This window comes from Hippoglossus hippoglossus, chromosome 3, assembly GCF_009819705.1.
Source record: "Hippoglossus hippoglossus isolate fHipHip1 chromosome 3, fHipHip1.pri, whole genome shotgun sequence".
NCBI classification, from domain to species: domain Eukaryota; kingdom Metazoa; phylum Chordata; class Actinopteri; order Pleuronectiformes; family Pleuronectidae; genus Hippoglossus; species Hippoglossus hippoglossus.
The window spans coordinates 25,394,747-25,414,636 of NC_047153.1; the positions used below are offsets into that span (position 1 = coordinate 25,394,747).

At 39.9% G+C, this 19,890-nt stretch overlaps 1 protein-coding gene and 1 long non-coding RNA gene across 2 annotated transcripts; both read right to left on the minus strand.

The window, feature by feature from the left end:
- Nucleotides 1–746: 746 nt before the first annotated feature.
- Nucleotides 747–14,693, minus strand: LOC117753697. Its single transcript, XR_004612295.1, has 4 exons — nucleotides 14,683–14,693; nucleotides 12,964–12,972; nucleotides 8,097–8,105; nucleotides 747–936 (listed from the first exon to the last, which is right to left on the minus strand). It is a non-coding gene; the product is annotated as an uncharacterized LOC117753697 (long non-coding RNA).
- pnoca (prepronociceptin a) lies at nucleotides 2,524–17,908 on the minus strand. Its single transcript, XM_034571862.1, has 3 exons — nucleotides 17,687–17,908; nucleotides 6,339–6,472; nucleotides 2,524–4,148 (listed from the first exon to the last, which is right to left on the minus strand). Exons 2-3 carry the CDS (start codon nucleotides 6,456–6,458, stop codon nucleotides 3,534–3,536), a joined length of 735 nt encoding a protein of 244 aa, XP_034427753.1. The 5' UTR covers nucleotides 6,459–6,472; nucleotides 17,687–17,908; the 3' UTR covers nucleotides 2,524–3,533.
- Nucleotides 17,909–19,890: the final 1,982 nt, after the last annotated feature.

Here is a 19,890-nt window from a genome sequence, read left to right on the forward strand (position 1 = left end):
TGCAGTAATACAGATAGGCGTGTACACCAGTGACCACTGAGGGGCGTCAGAGGCCTGGTTTGTCTGTAAAGTGGAAGGTAGTGCACTGTGTCCGCATGGTTGATGCAGTGTTTGAATGAAGGTTGCAACAGCTCCCCTCCATCAATACACATTGTAGAATATAGAATATGTTGAATATCCCTTGTACGTCTGAAGGACTACCAGTAGGTGTTAGCAGATGTTAGGGACATAACTTCAGTCGTGTACCTTAGTGGCATCAAGTGTTTTGGCCTTGTTATCAGTGATACAGGCCGAACGCTGAGGCTAAAGGTAAATCTGACTGGCTACTGGCTTGTATGGGAGCACTATGAAAGCCATGTGGCTGCTCAGGAGATCAGACATCATTACCTCTATGCAGGCACGTGCACAGACATTTTGGGGGGCAGGTGCTCAAACCAAAACAAAACGGCATAACTCAGTCCTACACTCTGTCTGTCCTTCCTCATCTGTGATGGGCTCCTCTGGACCAGGTAGGGTTACTGATTCTCCCTCATTTGTTTTACTAGTTCATGGCCTGATCCAAGATAAAAGAGAGCTGCTACCCTGAGCTGCTTGCTGCAGTTCCCTGTCCTTCTGCTTTTGGAGTCTCTCTTTTCTTGGCATTATGCTGCAAATTTTGTAAATGCGATAAATCAATGTTGTGCATAATAATCAAGAGTGACTTACATAATCTCTATAAAGCTGACAACACAGAACACACACATTTGTTTTTACTGTTTTCTGACAGAGTTGAAGCATAAGCAGCATTACACTAATAATATACCACAATATACCTCACCAGACTGTCATGTAGCTCAACTTAAGACCTACCTTTCATTTCAATAATTACGATTTTAAATGAAACAAAACTAGTGAACTTGTCTAATTTGTAGAACAGTAAAAGTGCCTTTAAATTCTCTGCCTGCCTGTCTGCCTGCCTGCCTGCCTGCCTGTCTGTCTGCCTGCCTGTATCTCGCTCCCTCTCTCTCTTCATAAAACATGACAAACGTCAGTAAACAGCTGGACAAGGCTTTGAAATCACGGATTTCGTGAGTTTTTTGTTTGTTTATTTTTTAGGAAGCGTCGGACCAGTTGCGACGTAATGTTTTCAGCAGCGCTAATGTTGTGGTTAATTTATCACCAAACAACGTTTGTCTGATGCTGCGGGTCAGAGAAGAAGTAGGCTGCAGCCGTTTGGCCTGGCGCTCAGCACTGCATGAGCACTAAGTGGAGGAGGAGGAGGAGGGAGGGGCGCGGCGGGGGCTTGTGAGCGCCGCGGAGCATGTCGGGGCGAAGTTCTCACAAGAACTCAAATAAATGCCCCGTCAGATATCAAAACACATTTGGGGGGAATTGATGACAGAGAGAGTAATTTTTATTCTTAAATATTGATGAATGAAGAAAAAATTGTGCTCCAGCAGAAGGGGCACTTTTCTCATCCAGGGCCAAAGGGCAGGTGCTTGAGCACCACTAGGGGTCTGTCTGTGCACGTGCCTGCCTCTATGCCTTTTTAAACTAAACGCTCATTTTAGAACAAGATGGAGAATATCCCTTGTACATTCTACTGCTCTTATTAATGCCTACCACCAGTTGATGTTATCGGACGTTAGTGAGCACCAGTGGATGTTAGGAACATATCTTCAGTTTTGTACCTTAGTATCATCTGGTGTTTCAGCCTTTTAATCACAAGACACCCTCTTCTAAGGCAGAAATACACTTCTTCTCTGGAGAACGTCTTGTGAGTACTTCTTGTTTTCATGAAGCCTCAGAGTTGAACTAACACACCATAACAAAGTAGCATGGAAGAGTGAGTTGGGCGCATTATAAGAAAATAATGAATTTCAAATCATTAAATAATTCCAGTATGAATTATTATATAATTATGAATTGTAAGTTCTTATTATACATCCATGAATATGCCCTGAAATGTTTGGATACCAACATAAACTATATTCAAGGTTTTTTAAAGTCCACATGTAGACTATAGATAGCAGCATACATCTATAGAGACTTTATTTGTAAGGTAGTGACAAACTAACTTACCAAATTGGTTCCACTTTCTAATCAGTCATCCTTTATAAATAAGAAATTAGTTGGAATAATGGATTTATTATTGCTAAATAAAATGCGTCATAGATGAGCAATAAGTCATTGATAGTTATAAGCCACTAATTAGTTTATCATGTAGCCCAATAGAGCATTTGATCTCTGAGCTGGTCGAAAAGAGGTCTAGGCATCGGAATAACAATGCCTTTACTAAAGGTTCATTCATATTCATATACGCAGACTTCATGTCTTATAAATATCAATAATTTTTGAATGAATTGGCAACAGTTATAACTGCTTTATTTTCTAATATATCAGACAAACACTAGTCAAAGAAGAATTACAAAACCTATCAAAGGCTCATAACTGATCTACAAAAGCACTGTCTATCGATACTATCTAAAAGGAGGTAAACAGATTAATAACTGACTGTTAAAAAAAATACTTCGAGACACAGAATCAGTTGCTGCATGACAGGTCACAAAGGAAATAGCAAACTATTTTTATTGACATTAAATTCAGCTATTTACAAGTCCTCATAATGGGCAACAAAAACATTTCACACACCGTTACAGTTAACAGAAAATATCAAATACTGTTTTTACATACATGAATTTGGCGTCTGGACACAGGAGCCAGTCAGAGATGATGCCCACTTGTACATATCGTCGGTTTGGCAGACAGATTAGTAGTTTACTGTATAATGCATGTTGTGTAGTGTGTCCGTCCATCATTGCACCAAACTGTGGGAGGTCTCTTTTACTTAAACCTGCCCCAGGAGACATGTTTTTTGGCACAGTGATAAATCAGTGTGTTTTTGCATGTTTTCATTTATTTAACACAAATCACATACATTATACTTTATATTACTTCTGACATTGCCTAACCAAAATGCCAAAACATTAAAAACACTGGTATTTGTTTTTTTCCTGGTGGATTTCCTGGTAAATTTAGTAATGGGGGTTCTTGCACATTTTTCAAGGACCCGACCCCCCCCCCCCCCCACACACAGCCAGAGGCCTCCATGTTAGAAAATTTGGCACTTTTTACACATGACCCAGCACAGACATGATTATGTAAAGTAAAGCTACTGAACGATACAGGGGATCTTTTTATTGATGACTTATCTCGTAGATTACACTAAACATTGAAATAAATCCTTTATTTTGCTGTAAAACACACCAGGATTCCCACTTAGGTAGCTTTCTTCAAATCTCATAAAGTGCAGCTATGATCAAATCAAACATGGTTGTTTAACTGGTACAGCCATGTGAAGTGAATGCGAGTTTCAGGGGGACCCAGTGTTTCTAATTACTCCACTGGAATCTTCGCTTTTTGGTAAATAACTTAATTTTGATAGGTCGACTTTGGCAGCGCCAGTTAGAGTTTGACCCATTGGTGAGTAAAATACAAAACAAGATTGGTGAAAATACATCTGTTTTATGTTGTTGGCTTAAAGGTGCACTCTGCTAAATTTCATTCTGTTGGGTGAGGTCCTCTGACACACTGTTGAACTCAGTGGCCCGGCTGCTCATGCCCAGATACTGCTTCAGAAACTCGCTGAAACGTTTTTGGTTGTTCCACTTGCGGGCCGACTTCCGGATGCCGATGAAGCCACCATATCTCTTCTGGTACGATCTTCCCGGAGTCATCAGCTTTCTGTAGCCGTGCCTCCCTTTGACGAAGCCACCGAATCTCTTGGAGAAGCTCAACCCTACATCACTCTTTCCTCTCGCTGCCATGTCAGCATTCCCTTCTTCCTGCCCTTCTTCCTCTTCATACTCATCCTCGAGGGACATGGCATTCTGGGAATTGTAGGCAGCGTTCGGCTGGCTGCCTTTGCCGCCCAGATCCCTCTCATCCACCCCGAGTGCCTTGGTCACCTGATCGAACCTTTGCAATGCTACGGGCAGAAACAGACCTCCCTCCACCTGCTCCTCCTCCTCAGGAAACAGGGCCTCCACCTCCTCCTGAGATCTTTTCCGCAGCGTACCACTGAGGGAGGACCCTGGAGATGACAGCACCTGACAGAGGTCCCAGGAGAAGGCTGGAGAGATGCTGCCTTCACATTCAATGAGACACACCTGACAGAAACAAATACAATCCTCTTTATTTCCTCTTTGAAATGAGTCCAGGTCATTTAAATCACACTGCAAAACAGATTCAATTACAAACAGTTTTCAACACATGCTCACATTATAGATGCTAAATGTTGACGTGTTAACAGTTTCATTGTGAGCATGTTAGTGTGCCATTGTTAACATTTTGCTTAAAGCGGAGTCCTTCAAGTAGCTGCAGATTCTCAGACTTGCAACTAGTTACCTCCGCCAAGGATGTTGTGTTTTCACCACTGTACTTTGTTTGTTGGATTATTTGTCAGCACGATTTTACTAGTTGACAGATTACCAAGAAACTTGGTGGAAAGATGTGGTATGTCTCAGGAAAGAACACATTCACTTTTGGTGCAGATCCAGATAAGGAGGTGGATCCAGTAATGTTTTTCACATTCTTTAACATAATTTATGGATCTAGATTTAAAAAATCAGAATTATTTAGGACACACTAATATTTATGAGTCCAATTTGGTGCAAATCCAAATAAATATACAGATCTAATGAATAGAAACGTCTAGGTATACACTCTGATGAGAGCCATTGTGATTTTAACTTTGGGAGGGGAAAATAATAAAACCACAGAGGGTGGGAAAAAAACGTAATTATATATTGTATACCTTAAAAATGAACATGAAGTACTCATAGCCTCTTGTGAGGGCTGTTGGATAAGAAAGTCCTTAGCTCATACAATACAAAAATCAATATGACAGAAAGATCGGTTGGATTTCTAGGTAATGTGTAACCTGTACCTTTCACTTCAGTGGTTCTGTGCGTGTGTGTGTGCGTGTGCGTGTGCGTGCGTGTGCGTGTGCGTGTGTGTGTGTGTGTGTGTGTGTGTGTGTGTGTGTGTGTGTGTGTGTGTGTGTAATTGTACAGATATCTTTGTGAGGGCCATTTTGAGCCTTGAACCTACGTAGTGAGGACATTTTAGGAAAGGGAGGACATTTTTGCCGGTTCTCACTTTCTAACCCCTTTAGGCTGTTTGAGGTTTAGGTTGATGTTGGGGAAAGGATTAGGGTGAGGCATTTAGTTGTGATGGTTAAGGTTAGGGTAAGGGGCTAGGGAATGCATCAAGCCAATGAGTGTCCTCACTAAGATAGATGTACAAACATGAGTGTGTGTGTCTGTTACTGTGTATGAAAAACCGTGTGTTCTCCTTTGAGCATTTACATGAAGCAGGCTAATCATAGAAACCATGGTTCCTCATTGATCAAAGCAAAAGTTAAATTAATTCCATCTAAGAAGCAGAGATGGAGATACAAGAGAGCAGAAAATATAAAAGTAAGCAAATGAGGTATAGATTAAAATAAGGGGCATGAGTCAGTATGGCAGTATAGCAGTCATGTGCATCCACATAAGGCAATAAATGCCCACTTCCATTGGTTTACTTCATGTTCCCTTCGAATAAAAGTGCCTGACACTATAGAACAACACTGACAGATCCACACTTATGTTTGAAGCACATGTGCACTTAAGTGTCTTCTTGTTCGTTCCATGCCAAAGTGCATGCCTTTAACCAGAGAGAGACAACCGGCAGGCACGTCCACAGTGAGGAGCAACGCATCATCATTTAGCCACAACAAATTAAAACTCAAATGCCAAAAGGGTAATTTGTTGAGTAAGAGGAAGATGGAGAGAGGACAGGATTACTACATGGAGGTGGGGTGAGGGTATGCACTTATTTTATCTCCAAATTACTCCATACTAACACAATTTGCCACTTGCAATTTGCATTTGCCTGTGGGCAAATTGTGTTAGTATGAGTTTGTATATGTATGTGGGGGAACAGTATTGTTTTGTCTGGATGGAGAGTTTGCTCATTATTTAGAGCATGATTTATAAGTATTGGCCTTTCACTTTAGACATTGTCATGGCTCTGTTCCCTTCAAGTGCTCCTGTGGTGGTGGTGCATTAAAAAGAGCAGAACCCAAAAGCAGCTAGTTTTATTATTCAGTGTCTATGATATTCAAATAATAGAAATACAAATTCGACTGAAGGGTGAGGAGCAATATTTTAGTATCTATTCTTCCGTACACCTATGTGGTTCCAATAGATGCGATAAAGTTATTTCAATTTGCGTTAATGTAGTCTGTTAATACAAATCTGCACAGGAGTACCACTCTTGCCATCTGCAAGTGTGTGTGTGTGCAGACTCCTCACCATGGTGTTGAAACTGAGCTGTTTTGGCAGGATGTTGCTGCAGGACAGGCAGTCAGTCTGGCAGTCACTCTGTCCAGGATCACACAGACAGAGCAGCAGCAGAGCCACCAGAGTCTTCATAGTCCCACTGACGGCTGCACAACACGGGACACATCGAACACATGTTCAGCACAACAATGCAATACAATCTTTCCATAGTACAAATCGAGTATAGACAGGATTGGTATAGTATAGTATAAGTTAATTGTAGTAAACCCAACAAATATCCTCGTAAGCTGTGAGTATTGCAGTTATCTGCTATTGCAGCTTGCTATTGCCTTTTACATCAGAGGTCATCCCTCCATTATCAACACTGCTTATCCTTTGAGGGTGCTGACCACAGCTGACATGGGGCGAGAGGTGGAGTTCACCTCTGGACACGCTGACTTTCATAGCTACAGACAATTTAGAATCATAACATAAGTCCAGAGGAGACATTCATAGTGCTCATATCAGAGTTAAACTAAAGTTAACTTTTAAATCCAAATAGATGCATAAAGAGATCATTTTTGATTGTAGGTAAAAAATCTCCTGTATTAATGCTGATTATATACAGGAGAGTCCAAAAAACGTAGTCAGACGTCTCCAGCTCATTCAGAATGCAGCAGCCAGAGTCCTTAGACGTACATGAACATTTGAACATGACACTCCTGTACTAAAATCTCTCCATTGGCTACTGGTAAAACACAGAACCAACTTCAAAATCCTTTTAGTAGTTTTCAAAGCAATTAGTACATTTCTGACTGGGTCACTGGTCCCACCCCAGTCAGACCTCTCAGGTCAGCAGGCAATGCTCTTCTAGCTGTACCCAGAACCAGTTCAGGTCTGATGAAGGCGCCTTCAGTTACCATGGACCTGTTCTCTGGAACAAGTTGCCTGCTGACCTGAGGTCAACTTTCAAACCTAAACTCTTTTCTCAGGCCAATGCCTGATTTTCTGCATATAGTCTGTCCATTTGTGGTGCATATCTCTTTTTCAGCTGCTGTGTGATTGCTGTGAGTGCTATTGTTTGTCAGATTGATAAATGGATGTGTGGAGCATGTGATGTATGCTTTATTTCATTATATTCTTGTATTTGTCGTTGTAGTTTATGCCTTTACATCTGTTTATATGTATAGTTTTAATCCATTCTCTCAATGTGAAGCACATTGAGTTTCTTCGAAGGAAATTTGCTTTATAGAAAAAAGTTGCCATTAATTGCCAATAGTGTTGAGGGTGGTAGAAATGACTACACAACTGGATTTATATTAGTGGCAGTATATTACTAACCATTTTCTATATCAGCTGTATCTTTGTGTCATTCAGTAAAGAACAACCTTCCAGGCCTAAATGTTGAAGGCTTCCAGCACTCAAATGGTCAGAGGACAATAAGAGAGCAAAAATGACAGGAGTGATCTAAAGGAGAACACGATGTGAGACTGAAGAACAGGTGGAGCAAGTGAGCAAAGCATATATTTTTATTTAAAAAATGACAGAAAGGAAGAGGAGAATAAAGACAGAGGACAACAAATTTGTTTGACCTTATTCTGGGAGGAACAGCCCAGTCTGGTGAGTCTGATGTCAGAAAAAAACCAGAGTTTTCATCTCATTAAACAAACTCGTTAACTCTTTTAATTGATGCCTCAATTAATGCCTCAGGCAACAGACTGACTCACTGTTGCTGCCAAACACACACTCAAATGCACAAAATATACACAATCATCAGACACAGAAACACACACACACACACTTACTCTGCTGTTTTGGTTGTTATTAAACTGACATGGCAGAAAGTAGAACTAATTTGTCTTCTTTAGAAATTTGGAATTTATTCAGAGTAATTAAAAACTGATAAAAAGTGTAATTACACTACAGTCCATTCCGATTTCAAACTCATAAATTCATGGGAAATAATTTGTCTTCCTGTGAAAACAATGACAGTGTGTGACATGTATTCTTAATTTGTCTTTCAAAGGGAAGAGGATGTGTTTGTCAGTGAAGGACAAAAGAGCAGTAAAGTCATTTTAGACACCTGGACGATTTAGACAAACAGCTTTGGTGTGTTCATCTAGTCACATCTCATTTTATTGTCCATCCTCCTGCCAGTGACTCCATGCTTCTAAAAATTTGCTACTTTCTAAGCACAAAGCTAGGAACCACATCTTAGCATCTCCAAGGCCTGAGGACGCACACACATGTGTTCTATGTATCTTCAGTTTAGTAATGAACGATGGCAGTTAATGTGATATACATTAACTTGTAAACCTATTCCCAACATGTCAAAAACCTATGTCAACCTATCAGCTTCACACTTGGCATGTGTATCATAAAGGGAAGTGCCGTTTTGAGTTTGGTGCAACTTGGACATGCAACATGTTGTTATATTTGTAGACCTTAAAAACAGACAAGGAGTGTTCTGCAGCAGCAGGTGTTGCAGCTTTAGGGTCATGCAGCCGGTCTTTTCTTGACCCAGCTCAATCACTGCAGGTCACTTTTACAGTGTCAGAAAGAAAAGCTGCACCCAGCATCACCACATACCAAACAAACAGCCCATTCCAAACAGGCACGTTTACAATGGGCACAGCACTAGTATAATAAATTGGTCATCAACAAAAGGTTTTGGAGACATACAAAATTTGATGGTGCTATTAAAGGTTTAGGAATCGCAAAAGTTATTAGACTTGATCCCTACTGTCTACACCTAATGTCATGGTTATCCATTCAGTAAAGTGATGGAGAAGGAAGAAAAGTGAAGGGATCACCAAAGTCATTCAGATTTATCTTCATGAAATCATGAACATCTGCACCAAACCTCTCGCATTCAGCCCAGTAGCTGTTGAGACATGTTTGGACATCTTAGTCCAAAGTGGTCACTGAAATAACCAGCACACCAATCTTGCCCCAGAGCCACGCTGCTGGCTTTGCTAGTAATGGGTTTTAAAACAGTTTGCTAAGTGTTAGATTTTATGTTTTTTGCAAAAAGGGCCGCGCAGTTATCCATTCCTGTGAGGGGGATTTTTACAATAATCTTAAATTAGTCAAACATGGTCAAACATAACAACAGAACCCATTTCGACAGGTATCACTGGAGGCTCAATACTTCACATGAGAGTCAACACAGGAAACAGTCAACTGCTGTGGCCAAGTTGGTCAGTGGCACAATTAGATACAAATTCTTTCACAAAAACAATTAATGTCTAATTTCCTAACCAGAGCAACATAAATGTCACACAGGCCTCACTCAGACTAATACAAAATTAGTAATGCACAAACATATACTCTTCATGTGTTTGTCCTCTTGATAAAAACGAGCGGGACTTCTCAATGACTGATCTTTCCAGTAATCCTTCACTGACATCTTCCAGGTTCTCTTGAGAGTCTTTAAAACCTAATTACTTTGCTTTTAATTAACTGATTAACCACGAAATAAACCAGTTAATTAAGTCATTACTGTCTGTGCTGTGCTGGGGTGCAGCTGATGGAGGCTTTATGGTCCAGTAGATGATGAATAAAACCACCCTTCAGATGAAAGGAAGTATACGTCAATAGAGCTACTGCAAAAGAAAAACATTATCTTTCATTGAGGATCAACCAGTTACCTGTTAATATGTGAAAATATGATGCAAAACATCTAGTCCAATTCAGGATTACCAATGGAGCAGTGAAAACCAAAAACCAGCAGTATGTGGTGTCATTCATGTTCTGCAAAACTACAACAACAACAATAACTCGTACTCAGGTAAATAAGTGAAACGACACTTCTGATAGTGGGAACATCAGCAGTCCAAAGTCTTTGTCCCTAAGAAGTATCTCTATGTTCAGTGAGCCTTTTTGTGGAAAAGTCGAAAAAGTGTTAACCATCACAACCATCTCCATGTTGCTGATTAAGAAATACGTCTACAGTCAAGCAGCATGAATAAGTTCATTTAAAAATATTCAGTTGTCAGTTCCCGTCTGATTCCTCATCCAACAGCAACTGGCTCTGAGCAGGAAATTCTTAAAACTCCACCATTATTTTTCTCCATAATTGCCCTTTTCTCATCAAGAACGTGAAGTATGAAATAAATCACTCCCAGTCCAAGAGCGACTTAAAGCCGGATTATTTGCGCATGGTTGAACCGAGGAGCAGCTTGTATCCACCCTGGTGTTCGTCTTTATTTTTAAAAGCTGAACTGCAGATTATTACGTCACTAGAATGTTATAACCACAATATTGTCAGATTCACATCGGTGCACTGCGTACTTTGGCAGGAACTTTTCGAACTTGTCGGGCAATTGGTCACACAGTAGTTGCACAAATGCAGAAACAGCAAGAATTGCCTTTTTAAAATGTTTTTTTTATACAGTGATGTTAGATTGCTTCATGAAAACTTGACTGGAAAGTACAAAAAAACCCACGATATTAAGTAAGCAAATATGCACTACCAAACAGCACATTTAGATATAAAAGTCTGATGGATGAAGAAACTGAAGAACAGGGCCTATATTTAAGAAAATAAAGCAAATATTGAATAATTAGAGTGTATTCTTGATGTTGGTGTTGTTAGTTGATGAGTTGATGAGAGTTTGACAGGTAATTAAATGTTATTTATTCTTCTCCCTGGAGCCAGATGGCTATTATCTGTCAGAAAAGTCACTTTGATTGACAACTTGTCCCAGGCCCAGTGAAAATACATTGTGCTCTTTGTTTTAATATTGATAGCTCAGTGGAAAAATGGCAGAGTGGTCATTGATTTGACACATTTCAGGACGTTAAATCTATCCCACCAATCAGTTTGATTATAATGTCAAATATATTTATTATTCATCCCTGTCGCTACCTACATACATCAGCTTCTGACTGACTCATCTGTCTTTACCCCTCCCCTCACTGTCTCAAGCTCTGTCTGTCCTCAGCTTTCTGTCGTAGACTTTCTCATTCTTTGTCTCTCACAGATGTATGAAATGCAACACAACTACTACTGGCATATAAGTGCACAAAGGGTTTAAGGTTAGAAATCCACTATTAATGTACAAAAACAAAATACTGCACAAAAACAACGAAATTCTATTTAATGAAATATAAGAAGTAATTTCACCTTTAATATTTTACCTTTACGAGAGCAGCATCTATCTTTGCAAAACATAAAAGGCTAAATCCTACATCAAATGATTTCCCATTATAGTAAAGAAAACCAATATTCACCTCATATTAAATCATCCATCCAGCCGAAAGCATAAAAATAAATATATACGTGCCCAGGTAGTAATGGTGCATTTGCTCTTCTACTGGCAAAATACATTATTTCTTATGATCCAGCTCTTTGTCTTCTGGTCACAGGTCTTTTCAGTTACAGATGTGTCCACAGAGTGGGTGTTTGACATATCTCCAGTCAGAAGGAAGACGTTCCCTGTCAGTCAGACGGTGAGTGAGTGTGTGTGTGTGTGTGTGTGTGTGTGTGTGTGTGTGTGTGTGTGTGTGTGTGTGTGTGTGTGTGTGTGTGTGTGTGTGTGTGTGTGTGTCTGGACATGGCAATAGATTATATGTTGAGGCTATTACATGCAGACACACTAAGCTAAATCAATTTCCCTTCTCGATTCATCTAATAACCTAAGGTCAATTAATGGTTGGGAGGTGTGCCCACACGTTCTTCCACAACCACACCAGATCCATTTCATTTTAATTTTATATAGATTTTTTTGTTTATGGTTAAAGATTAGCAATTTGGCTTTCTTGAAGAAAATTGTACTTTCTTGATTCTTGCTGTTCTGGGTTTGTACCCTCATGGTTGAATGCACTTATTGTAAATCGCTTTGGATAAAAGCGTCAGCTAAATGAAATGTAATGTAAAAGATGAGGTGGTGTCCTGTAAATTTTTACTTTTCTTAGAAAAAGCAGTGCACACATATATCCAACAGGCCTTTTATCGAACACAGGTGCAACTAAAAATAATTATAATAGCTGCATTACATTGAGGTGTGACTGACTCACTAATGCACATAAATGAAAGGAACCATCAATAACATAATTTCATACACCTTTGCCTTTTCTGTCGTGACAGGTCGAAAGAGATACAATTCGATTCAATCACTGACTTATTGAATTTCAATAAAGTATAAAGTATTTCTAGAGGTGTTGTGGTCTATGGTGGTTTGCAATAGGATAGATGTTGCCTAAACTAGTTAACAGGAAACTACAGCCTATTCGCACTAATGTGGTAACTTAGACTAGCATGGGGGGGGGGGGGGGGTTGCCTTTTTTCATGTTAGAGCAAAGGCCCCTCAAAATGTCTTTGCAGGTCCTAGTGTGACAATGTGGTTTAAGACTCACACAAGAACCCACAGAAAGTGTAAGTCAACACATCTGAGTAGTTCAGGACATCATGAAATTTGTGTGACTAAACTTGCGAGCCTTGTAGTTTGCACTTTAACCTGAGCTAATCACACACATTTCGACAGACGTCGGTCTTTGACATTTACTGTACATGCAGGAGTAAGTGTTCTGTAAGGTCAAAAATAGCCTTTTAGCTTTTCTACTAAAAAAAGATCTCTAGCATGCTAACGCTAGCGCGGTCGCAATCTTTTGTTTTAAAGTTGTTGTGAAAAAAGTGACCATAATTCATTGAAACGATATTAAACTAAGGTATTACAATCAGTATCGTAATCTTTAAATCGTTATTAATTTGTGGGTCTCTCTCCCAGCTTGCCGGTGATTCGCAAGGCATTCTGGGTACCGCTCCGTCTGAAGTGTGGGTCTGAAAAATCTCCGTTTGGAGGGGTATAAGGCCCTACGCCTTAGCCCTACCCCTCCGTCCCAACAGGTATTGGGACAGCCTACCCCTACACGTGAACGCGCAAAACGAAAGGGTAGGGCCACTGATAAGTATGGCGACATGCAGTGTAATGTAGATGTCAGGAATTCCTTATGACTCGTAAAATTACAGCTAAGAGGCTAATGGGTGTTTTTCCACCTTGGTGGTGTCTCTTCCCCAGAGGCTGCATGGCTGTCCCTAAGACTGTGCTGTCACACATAGTGAGGCTCTGGGAGGGTTTGTATACATGATTAATCTTCTGGCTTCCAAATGTCATAATAAAAGAAAAAAAACAACGGTAATTTTATGTATTTTAGGATGCTCATGTACAGTTAATGTATGGTGGAAAGGGTTTGTGTGCATGAGTGTGAGAACTGGCCACAACTGGCTGAACACAATCCACACGATATTTTCATGTAATCATAAATATGAGTCAGAGCAAGAAAATATATATCTCTGCCTCAGAATCATAATGAGTGCAGCATCCGGCAGGAGTCAGGTGGTAAAAAGAGGGTAAAGAGGAGCACTGGAGGCAGCGAGGACACATGAAGAAGCATCTGTGAATCCTCCCGCACAAAAGGATGGGCAGGGACCCTGCTGCTCTCGGAACATTGTCTGTCTGGATTAACTCCACACATTTACACGGCAGCACCGTGCTGTATATAGCCTTTGACCCGGTCCTCCTTATCCTCCCTTTATTTCCCCCCATCCTGCCCTTGGATGAGAATGGTTTCATGGGGTCATGGAAGTTTATCCATGAAGCTAATAAAGTGTGTGTTTACTGATACTGAGGAGAAGAGGAGTTGGTTTAAAAAGGACTCGGAAGCCACGAGATACATCAGCCATGGACTGTGGAGAAGGAACAGAAACTCAATAAAGCTGAAGGTGAATATTAGAAATAACACTACCTATTGAGTTTTTCTTGGATATTATTTTGACATAGATTGGGTTTTTCTACGTTTTTTTTTTCACATGTTAGTAACGTCATAGTAATTACAAGATGAATTACTAAATATACCAAATTACAAATCTTTTGATTTACCTCAAAATGCCATCACTGTTAGATGTAGAAATGTATTGAACATTTTCTATCACAAATATAGTGACCAAAATCATCAAAGTTATCAGTATTATCACAGAATTGTTTAAATATGCTGAAAAATATTGAAAAAAGTACTGATACACAAATTACATACATACATAATATATTATTTACCAATAAAAATAATGACAATATTTTACTTATTTATCGAAGTGAAGGAGAGAAAGTTAACAACTCGTTACGTTAAATGTAGATGTCAATCCCAAACATCAGAATCTGGACAAAAACTGAATGTTTGTGAAGCCCAATTTGGCGACAGTGGATGCTGGCAGTTGTTAGCTATGACCAAAGCACTAGCAGCTCTCCTGGTGTTACAGCCCCACCTGCCGTCCGCTACTTCCGCCATGTTTTTACAACCCTCAACAAACGCATGTTGCTTGTTGCGTCTGCACCTAGGATACTTGCTTACTTCTGTTGATGCTGAAAGTATCAACCACATCATCACAGTATTTACGGTAATATAAGATTAAACGGTACAACTAATGGGAAAATTGGGAATTTTACACGTTATACTGAACTTGATGCTTTCAGCTACAGGAAGTGGAACTGTTTCCTCAAAGCATGATTTGTCTCTTTGCGTCAGACAGACTTGGACCGAAAGGTTTTGCAAGAGATGTGCCAGATATTTTAAACTATTAGTTCACGTGTTAAAATATCATCCAGTCCTACATATCACCGAAGGAACCCAATGACAATATCCCACAAAACAAGAACGTTCATCACCAGCAGCTGTCATGTTTCAGTATCATTTTACAATCCAGCTGCAATATCTGAATATAAGGAATCTGTAAACGAGGGATACGATTTTGGGGATGGAAGCATTTTGGTTTCTGTTTCTAGTTCGACCAATCACGTTTGAGCGACCCTTTAGTTGCCTGCAGGTAGACAGTCCATGTGAACACATTCACTGAAATGCCTCAGCTATCAGCCGTTTAATTTACTGTATTTGCATTCACATGCAGATAGCTGTTAGTAGAGATTAGCAAAAATATAATCTGGGTCTTAAACACCTACAAAAACGTTTGACTCGTGTGATAAAAGAAAGTAGTTTGACTGTTAAGAGTGTACAGCGAACAGAAGACGGTCTGGATACCCCCTGTTTACACCAGGCCCTTTGGCCACAGAGGATAATTCATTGTCAGGTGATGGGCCCTGAGACCAAAAATTAACTTTACATGAGAGCATTCAGTTTTCAAATATTACATTTTCATTTAAGATACTATCTCAGATTTAGGTTTCATTATTCCCTCACTGAAGACATTATCAGCCTTCTTTTACCCAGTCAATGTAGAAGTGCCAGAACATAATACAAAGATAATCAGATCCTGAGTTAATCAGAGGTAAATTTCACAGCGAGCCTAAATCTGTTGCTTTGAACATTTCGCCCTGAGGAAAGAAAGCGCAGCCTCCAGATTTCTCTGAATCTGTTAAAACGGCCTTTGTTTCAGACTGAGCACGACCTGCAGTTCTACGTCAGCCTATTCATGACGATACGCAAGAAGCTTTTGTCACGAACATACTTACAGCTATTTATATTTGTACAGGCGCTTTGAAGATAAGTTATCATCAGTAGTTGTTGAAAGAGGTGGTTTGTTGTAACTCACATCAAATAATCCATTTTGTAATAAGCCTGCATAAGGAGCTTCTTTCCCAGATTGATTGAGAAGTGAGCCCCGAGCTAAACAAAAACACTATGTTGATTATTCATTGTAAATAAATAAATACATAAAAGGTCACACACAACCTTAAAGTTTGTCATTAACTTCCTAAATGTTTATTGACAGCTTCAAGCATACCTCTTTATAATGAGTTTTACATATAGATGCCTGAAGGCAAAAGGAGAATAAAATTAACAGAACTAACACAGAAAGAGCTACACCATTAATACCACCAGCACTACTACTACTACTGCTACTGCACCTTTCTAATGTTTCAATTTTCAATAAACTAAAACATTTGATTTTGAAATAAACTTGATAAAAGATCTGATCACAATCCCAGCACATTTAGTCTGATCCTAGTCCATTACTCCAGCCTCAGAACAGTTTGCACGGTTCAGGCTCATAAAGATCATAGAAAACTGCAGCACAATTATGGGCCAGATGTGACCAGATGCTTTATATGTGGTCAGTAAAAACCAGTGACACCGTTTTGTCTCTGTTTGGGGCATCCTTCCTCAGTGTGGGTCACGGTTTCTGAATGTCAAGACCAAAACCGACAAACTAAAAAATCTAAATTAAAATTAGGACCCAGACCGGCCTATATGAAAACTCACAGACTTATTGTTCATATTATTTACATTAGTCATAACATGTTTTAGATCAAACTCAACAAACCTCCCCATGAATAATTTCCATATGTAATCTATGTTAATTCGGGAATGGTTAAAAACAAAGCACATCGGAAATATTGCCTCAGTTACATACCATTGAAAATCTAAAAATAGTCCACCTGATGAATGGAGCTTGGGAGAATGTGACCCCGATTAACCTACATGCACTAACCTAAATTACCTTTGATTCCTCTGTCTTGAGCGACAGTGTATACAGAAACAGTATCTTTCGGAGAAGACCCCCCCCCCCTCCATTCACGAAGCCCACCAGAGCACAGCAGTAAATCAGGCCTTAATGATTCAATCAGGACTGACAATTTTCTGACCTTTCCCTCTTTACTAAAACACCAACACAGTGACAACACAAACTGCATGTGCGGAACGTCCTCACCTCGCGCTCTCTGCCTGATGCGTTCAAACATTTATTTAACCTGCGGCATTTCAGGTGTAAGGAGTCTGTCATTGCTCCTTTAATTGCATTGTTTCTACAAAAGGCAGAATTCTTAATTTGAGACATGGTGCTGCCACGAGTGATTTATCCATGCTGCCTGTCACAGAGGCTGGCGGTCGATTAAGCTGAAATATTTTTGATCAGCGTCGTTACAGGCACCGAGCCGTTTGGAGCTCAAAGGTCAGAGGGTCCCAGTGACAATAAGTGACAATAACTGCAGCAATTATCCTACAGCGGCGGAGGATGATGGAGTGATGGCGTTGTAAATGATTCTTCTTGACAGGCCTGACAAATGTTGACAAACATGTCATGCTTTTTCCTCACTTGTGTCTAGATGTTTTTTCTTCTATCAATAAATGAATAACGTATTTTACATTTGAGTTGTATTTAATGTTCTTTTTATTGGTCTGCCATATTATTAACTTTAGAATCAGCCAGTGAGGAGGTAAAAGGACAAAGAGCGGTGCCCCACTTTCTGAAAAAGTGTGACGGCAAACAGGTATTTGACTTCTTTCTCTCCCGAGGGTGAATGTGGTACCAAATAAAATGTCAGTAGTTATTTATATGATAATAGTGCAAAAGATTCTGTATCAAAGGTCAAAGGTCACACCATCCCTCTTCCGCCACCCCCTCCGCCTCCCCGGCTTCCTCTTACCTGTGTTGGCGTGAGCTTATAGGTGCCTGTAGGGGTCCCTGGGTTGCAGGTTGTAGGTTTCGTCAGCGTACGTTTCCCTCCCTCGGATCTGAGCGCGGCTTTTCTTTCTACGTTGAGGCTGGAGTCAGTCGCTCTTATAGGGTCCCACCCCTCCCCTTCAACCTCCTCCTCTGATTCTCTCTCCCTCTCTCTCTCTCTCTCTCTCTCTCTTTCAAAACTCTTTTTTTTTTCATCTCAGGGAGAGTCAAGGAGGGAGGGAGGGAAAGAGGGACTCACATCAGGGAGGAGAGAGAAGATGGGGGGTGAGCAGGGATAGTAGTGGGAAGGAAGGTGGGAGGGAGAGAGGGAGAGGAAGATGGGAAGAAAAGTACACAGTAAGAGGAGGGAGGCAAGAGAGGAAATGGTAGGGTAAAAAAGGAGAGGGGGGCAAATGATTAAAAAGGGACAGGGAGAGGGGAGGATGGGAAAAGAGGAAGGGACAATATAGAGAGATGTGAAAAAATATAAGTGGGTGTAGTATAGAGGAGGGAGGTCTGCCCGTCTATCCTGGTAGACATTTTAAGTCTTCAATTTTTCTAGTTGATAAAAACAGTATTAACACGACAAAATAGTAAAAATAAATAAATAAACACAGTGAGGTATGGGGATTGGGTTACAGGTCACTGCCTGAGGTACTATCTTCATTTTAATTCATATCCAGCTGACAAACAGCTATAACAACAGAAAATCCATATTCTTTTAGAATAAACATTATTTCTGTCGTATGTTACATCTCAGTTTTAAATTTAAACTTAAAATGAAACAAAACCATCAGAATGTGCGATTTAATGTGTTCAGCAATTACCTATTGGCCTTCAAGTCCATTGTCCAGCTTTTGTAAAGTTGTGGTCGCTTTTTCCACTGAGACCAAGTCCATGTGTTCCTTAAGCCATTTCTCCAGACTACAGCAGTCAGGTATTCTCACTTTCCAATGAATAAGTATTGTCCTTTTCACAGAGAGACGTGCCAGTCCATCAGCCGTTTAAATCATTGCGGAATAAATAAATAAATAAATAAATAAACTATTTATTTTAGTTTTCAGTTGAAATCTTTTCATCTCCTGCGTCCATTGTCAATCAATGTGACTTGGATGTTTTGTTTTTCAGGTACTGGAACATGTTGTGATGTCACAAAATCCTGAGAAATAAGAGATGCCCCCTCAGCAAATCAAAGTGAAACTGTCTTCTAGAGTCAGACTCTGCACACTGAAGGACAAACAAGGTTATTCAAAATATGTAAAGAGGGACTTTGATGTTCTGTACAGGTGCTTTTGTACTTTATTTATTGTGATCAGATTTTCGACAGTGATCATTACAATGTGAATATCATGCCTGACTTTATTCACTAACTCACTGAAAACGTATGTCTTTTTAAAGTGCCATTATACAATGTCATTATGTTCATTATACTGGGCATTTAATTGGCACTTCATTTTTATAAATATCATTATATATCATTGCTATGATTTTTCTATGCCTTTTATTATGATGATTATTCCTACTAATTATCTACAACCAGTTATTCCTCCCCATGTTAATACACACACAGTATATACTGCCCTGTTACCTCCTAAACACAGAAAAGATGCCATATTTATCTTGTGGATGTTTTGAGGATAGGTTGTTTGACATGTAGCTGTCACTCCTCCACCACACTGTGGGAGGGACAGTCAGATGTCCTCCAACCTCTTGTCTTCACAGTGGCAGGACTTTATTACTGTCATTCTACTCACAAACAAAACTCTGAGCTGGAAACAAACAAATCCCAACAAGCGTGTGGTCTAGAGATTCATTATCAGCATATGAAGCATTCATTATCAGGGGGACGCTCTGATCAGGGTTACTGCACCTTATATATTGATATGCAACTACATGAAACACAAGTTACTCCCACCTGAGAAAAGAAGCAGGGACTCAATACATGTGTGGCTGTAATACATTAAATCAAATAATATTTTCTGATCCTTACAGTAAAGTTTAGCAACTCATTCCAGGAGAGAGGGGAGCTGCTGTAATTTGACAAATGTCAAATGGCATCACCAAAAAGATCTATAACAAACAAAGCTTCAGGGTGGGAGAGGTCCAGATATCATCCATCACAGAAAAGCCAGTGAAGAGCCTCGGGAGGGCTTCAAATGCAGCCTGAAAGACACTGAATCCATCAAG

What these genes read in the sequence shown, in the direction of transcription:
- pnoca (XM_034571862.1), bottom strand. Translation starts at nt 6,458, where the DNA reads ATGAAGACTCTGGTGGCTCTGCTGCTGCTCTGTCTGTGTGATCCTGGA. An exon ending in AGCTCAGTTTCAACACCATG is followed by an intron (nt 4,149 to 6,338) that starts GTGAGGAGTCTG and finishes TGTTTCTGTCAG; the next exon opens with GTGTGTCTCATTGAATGTGA.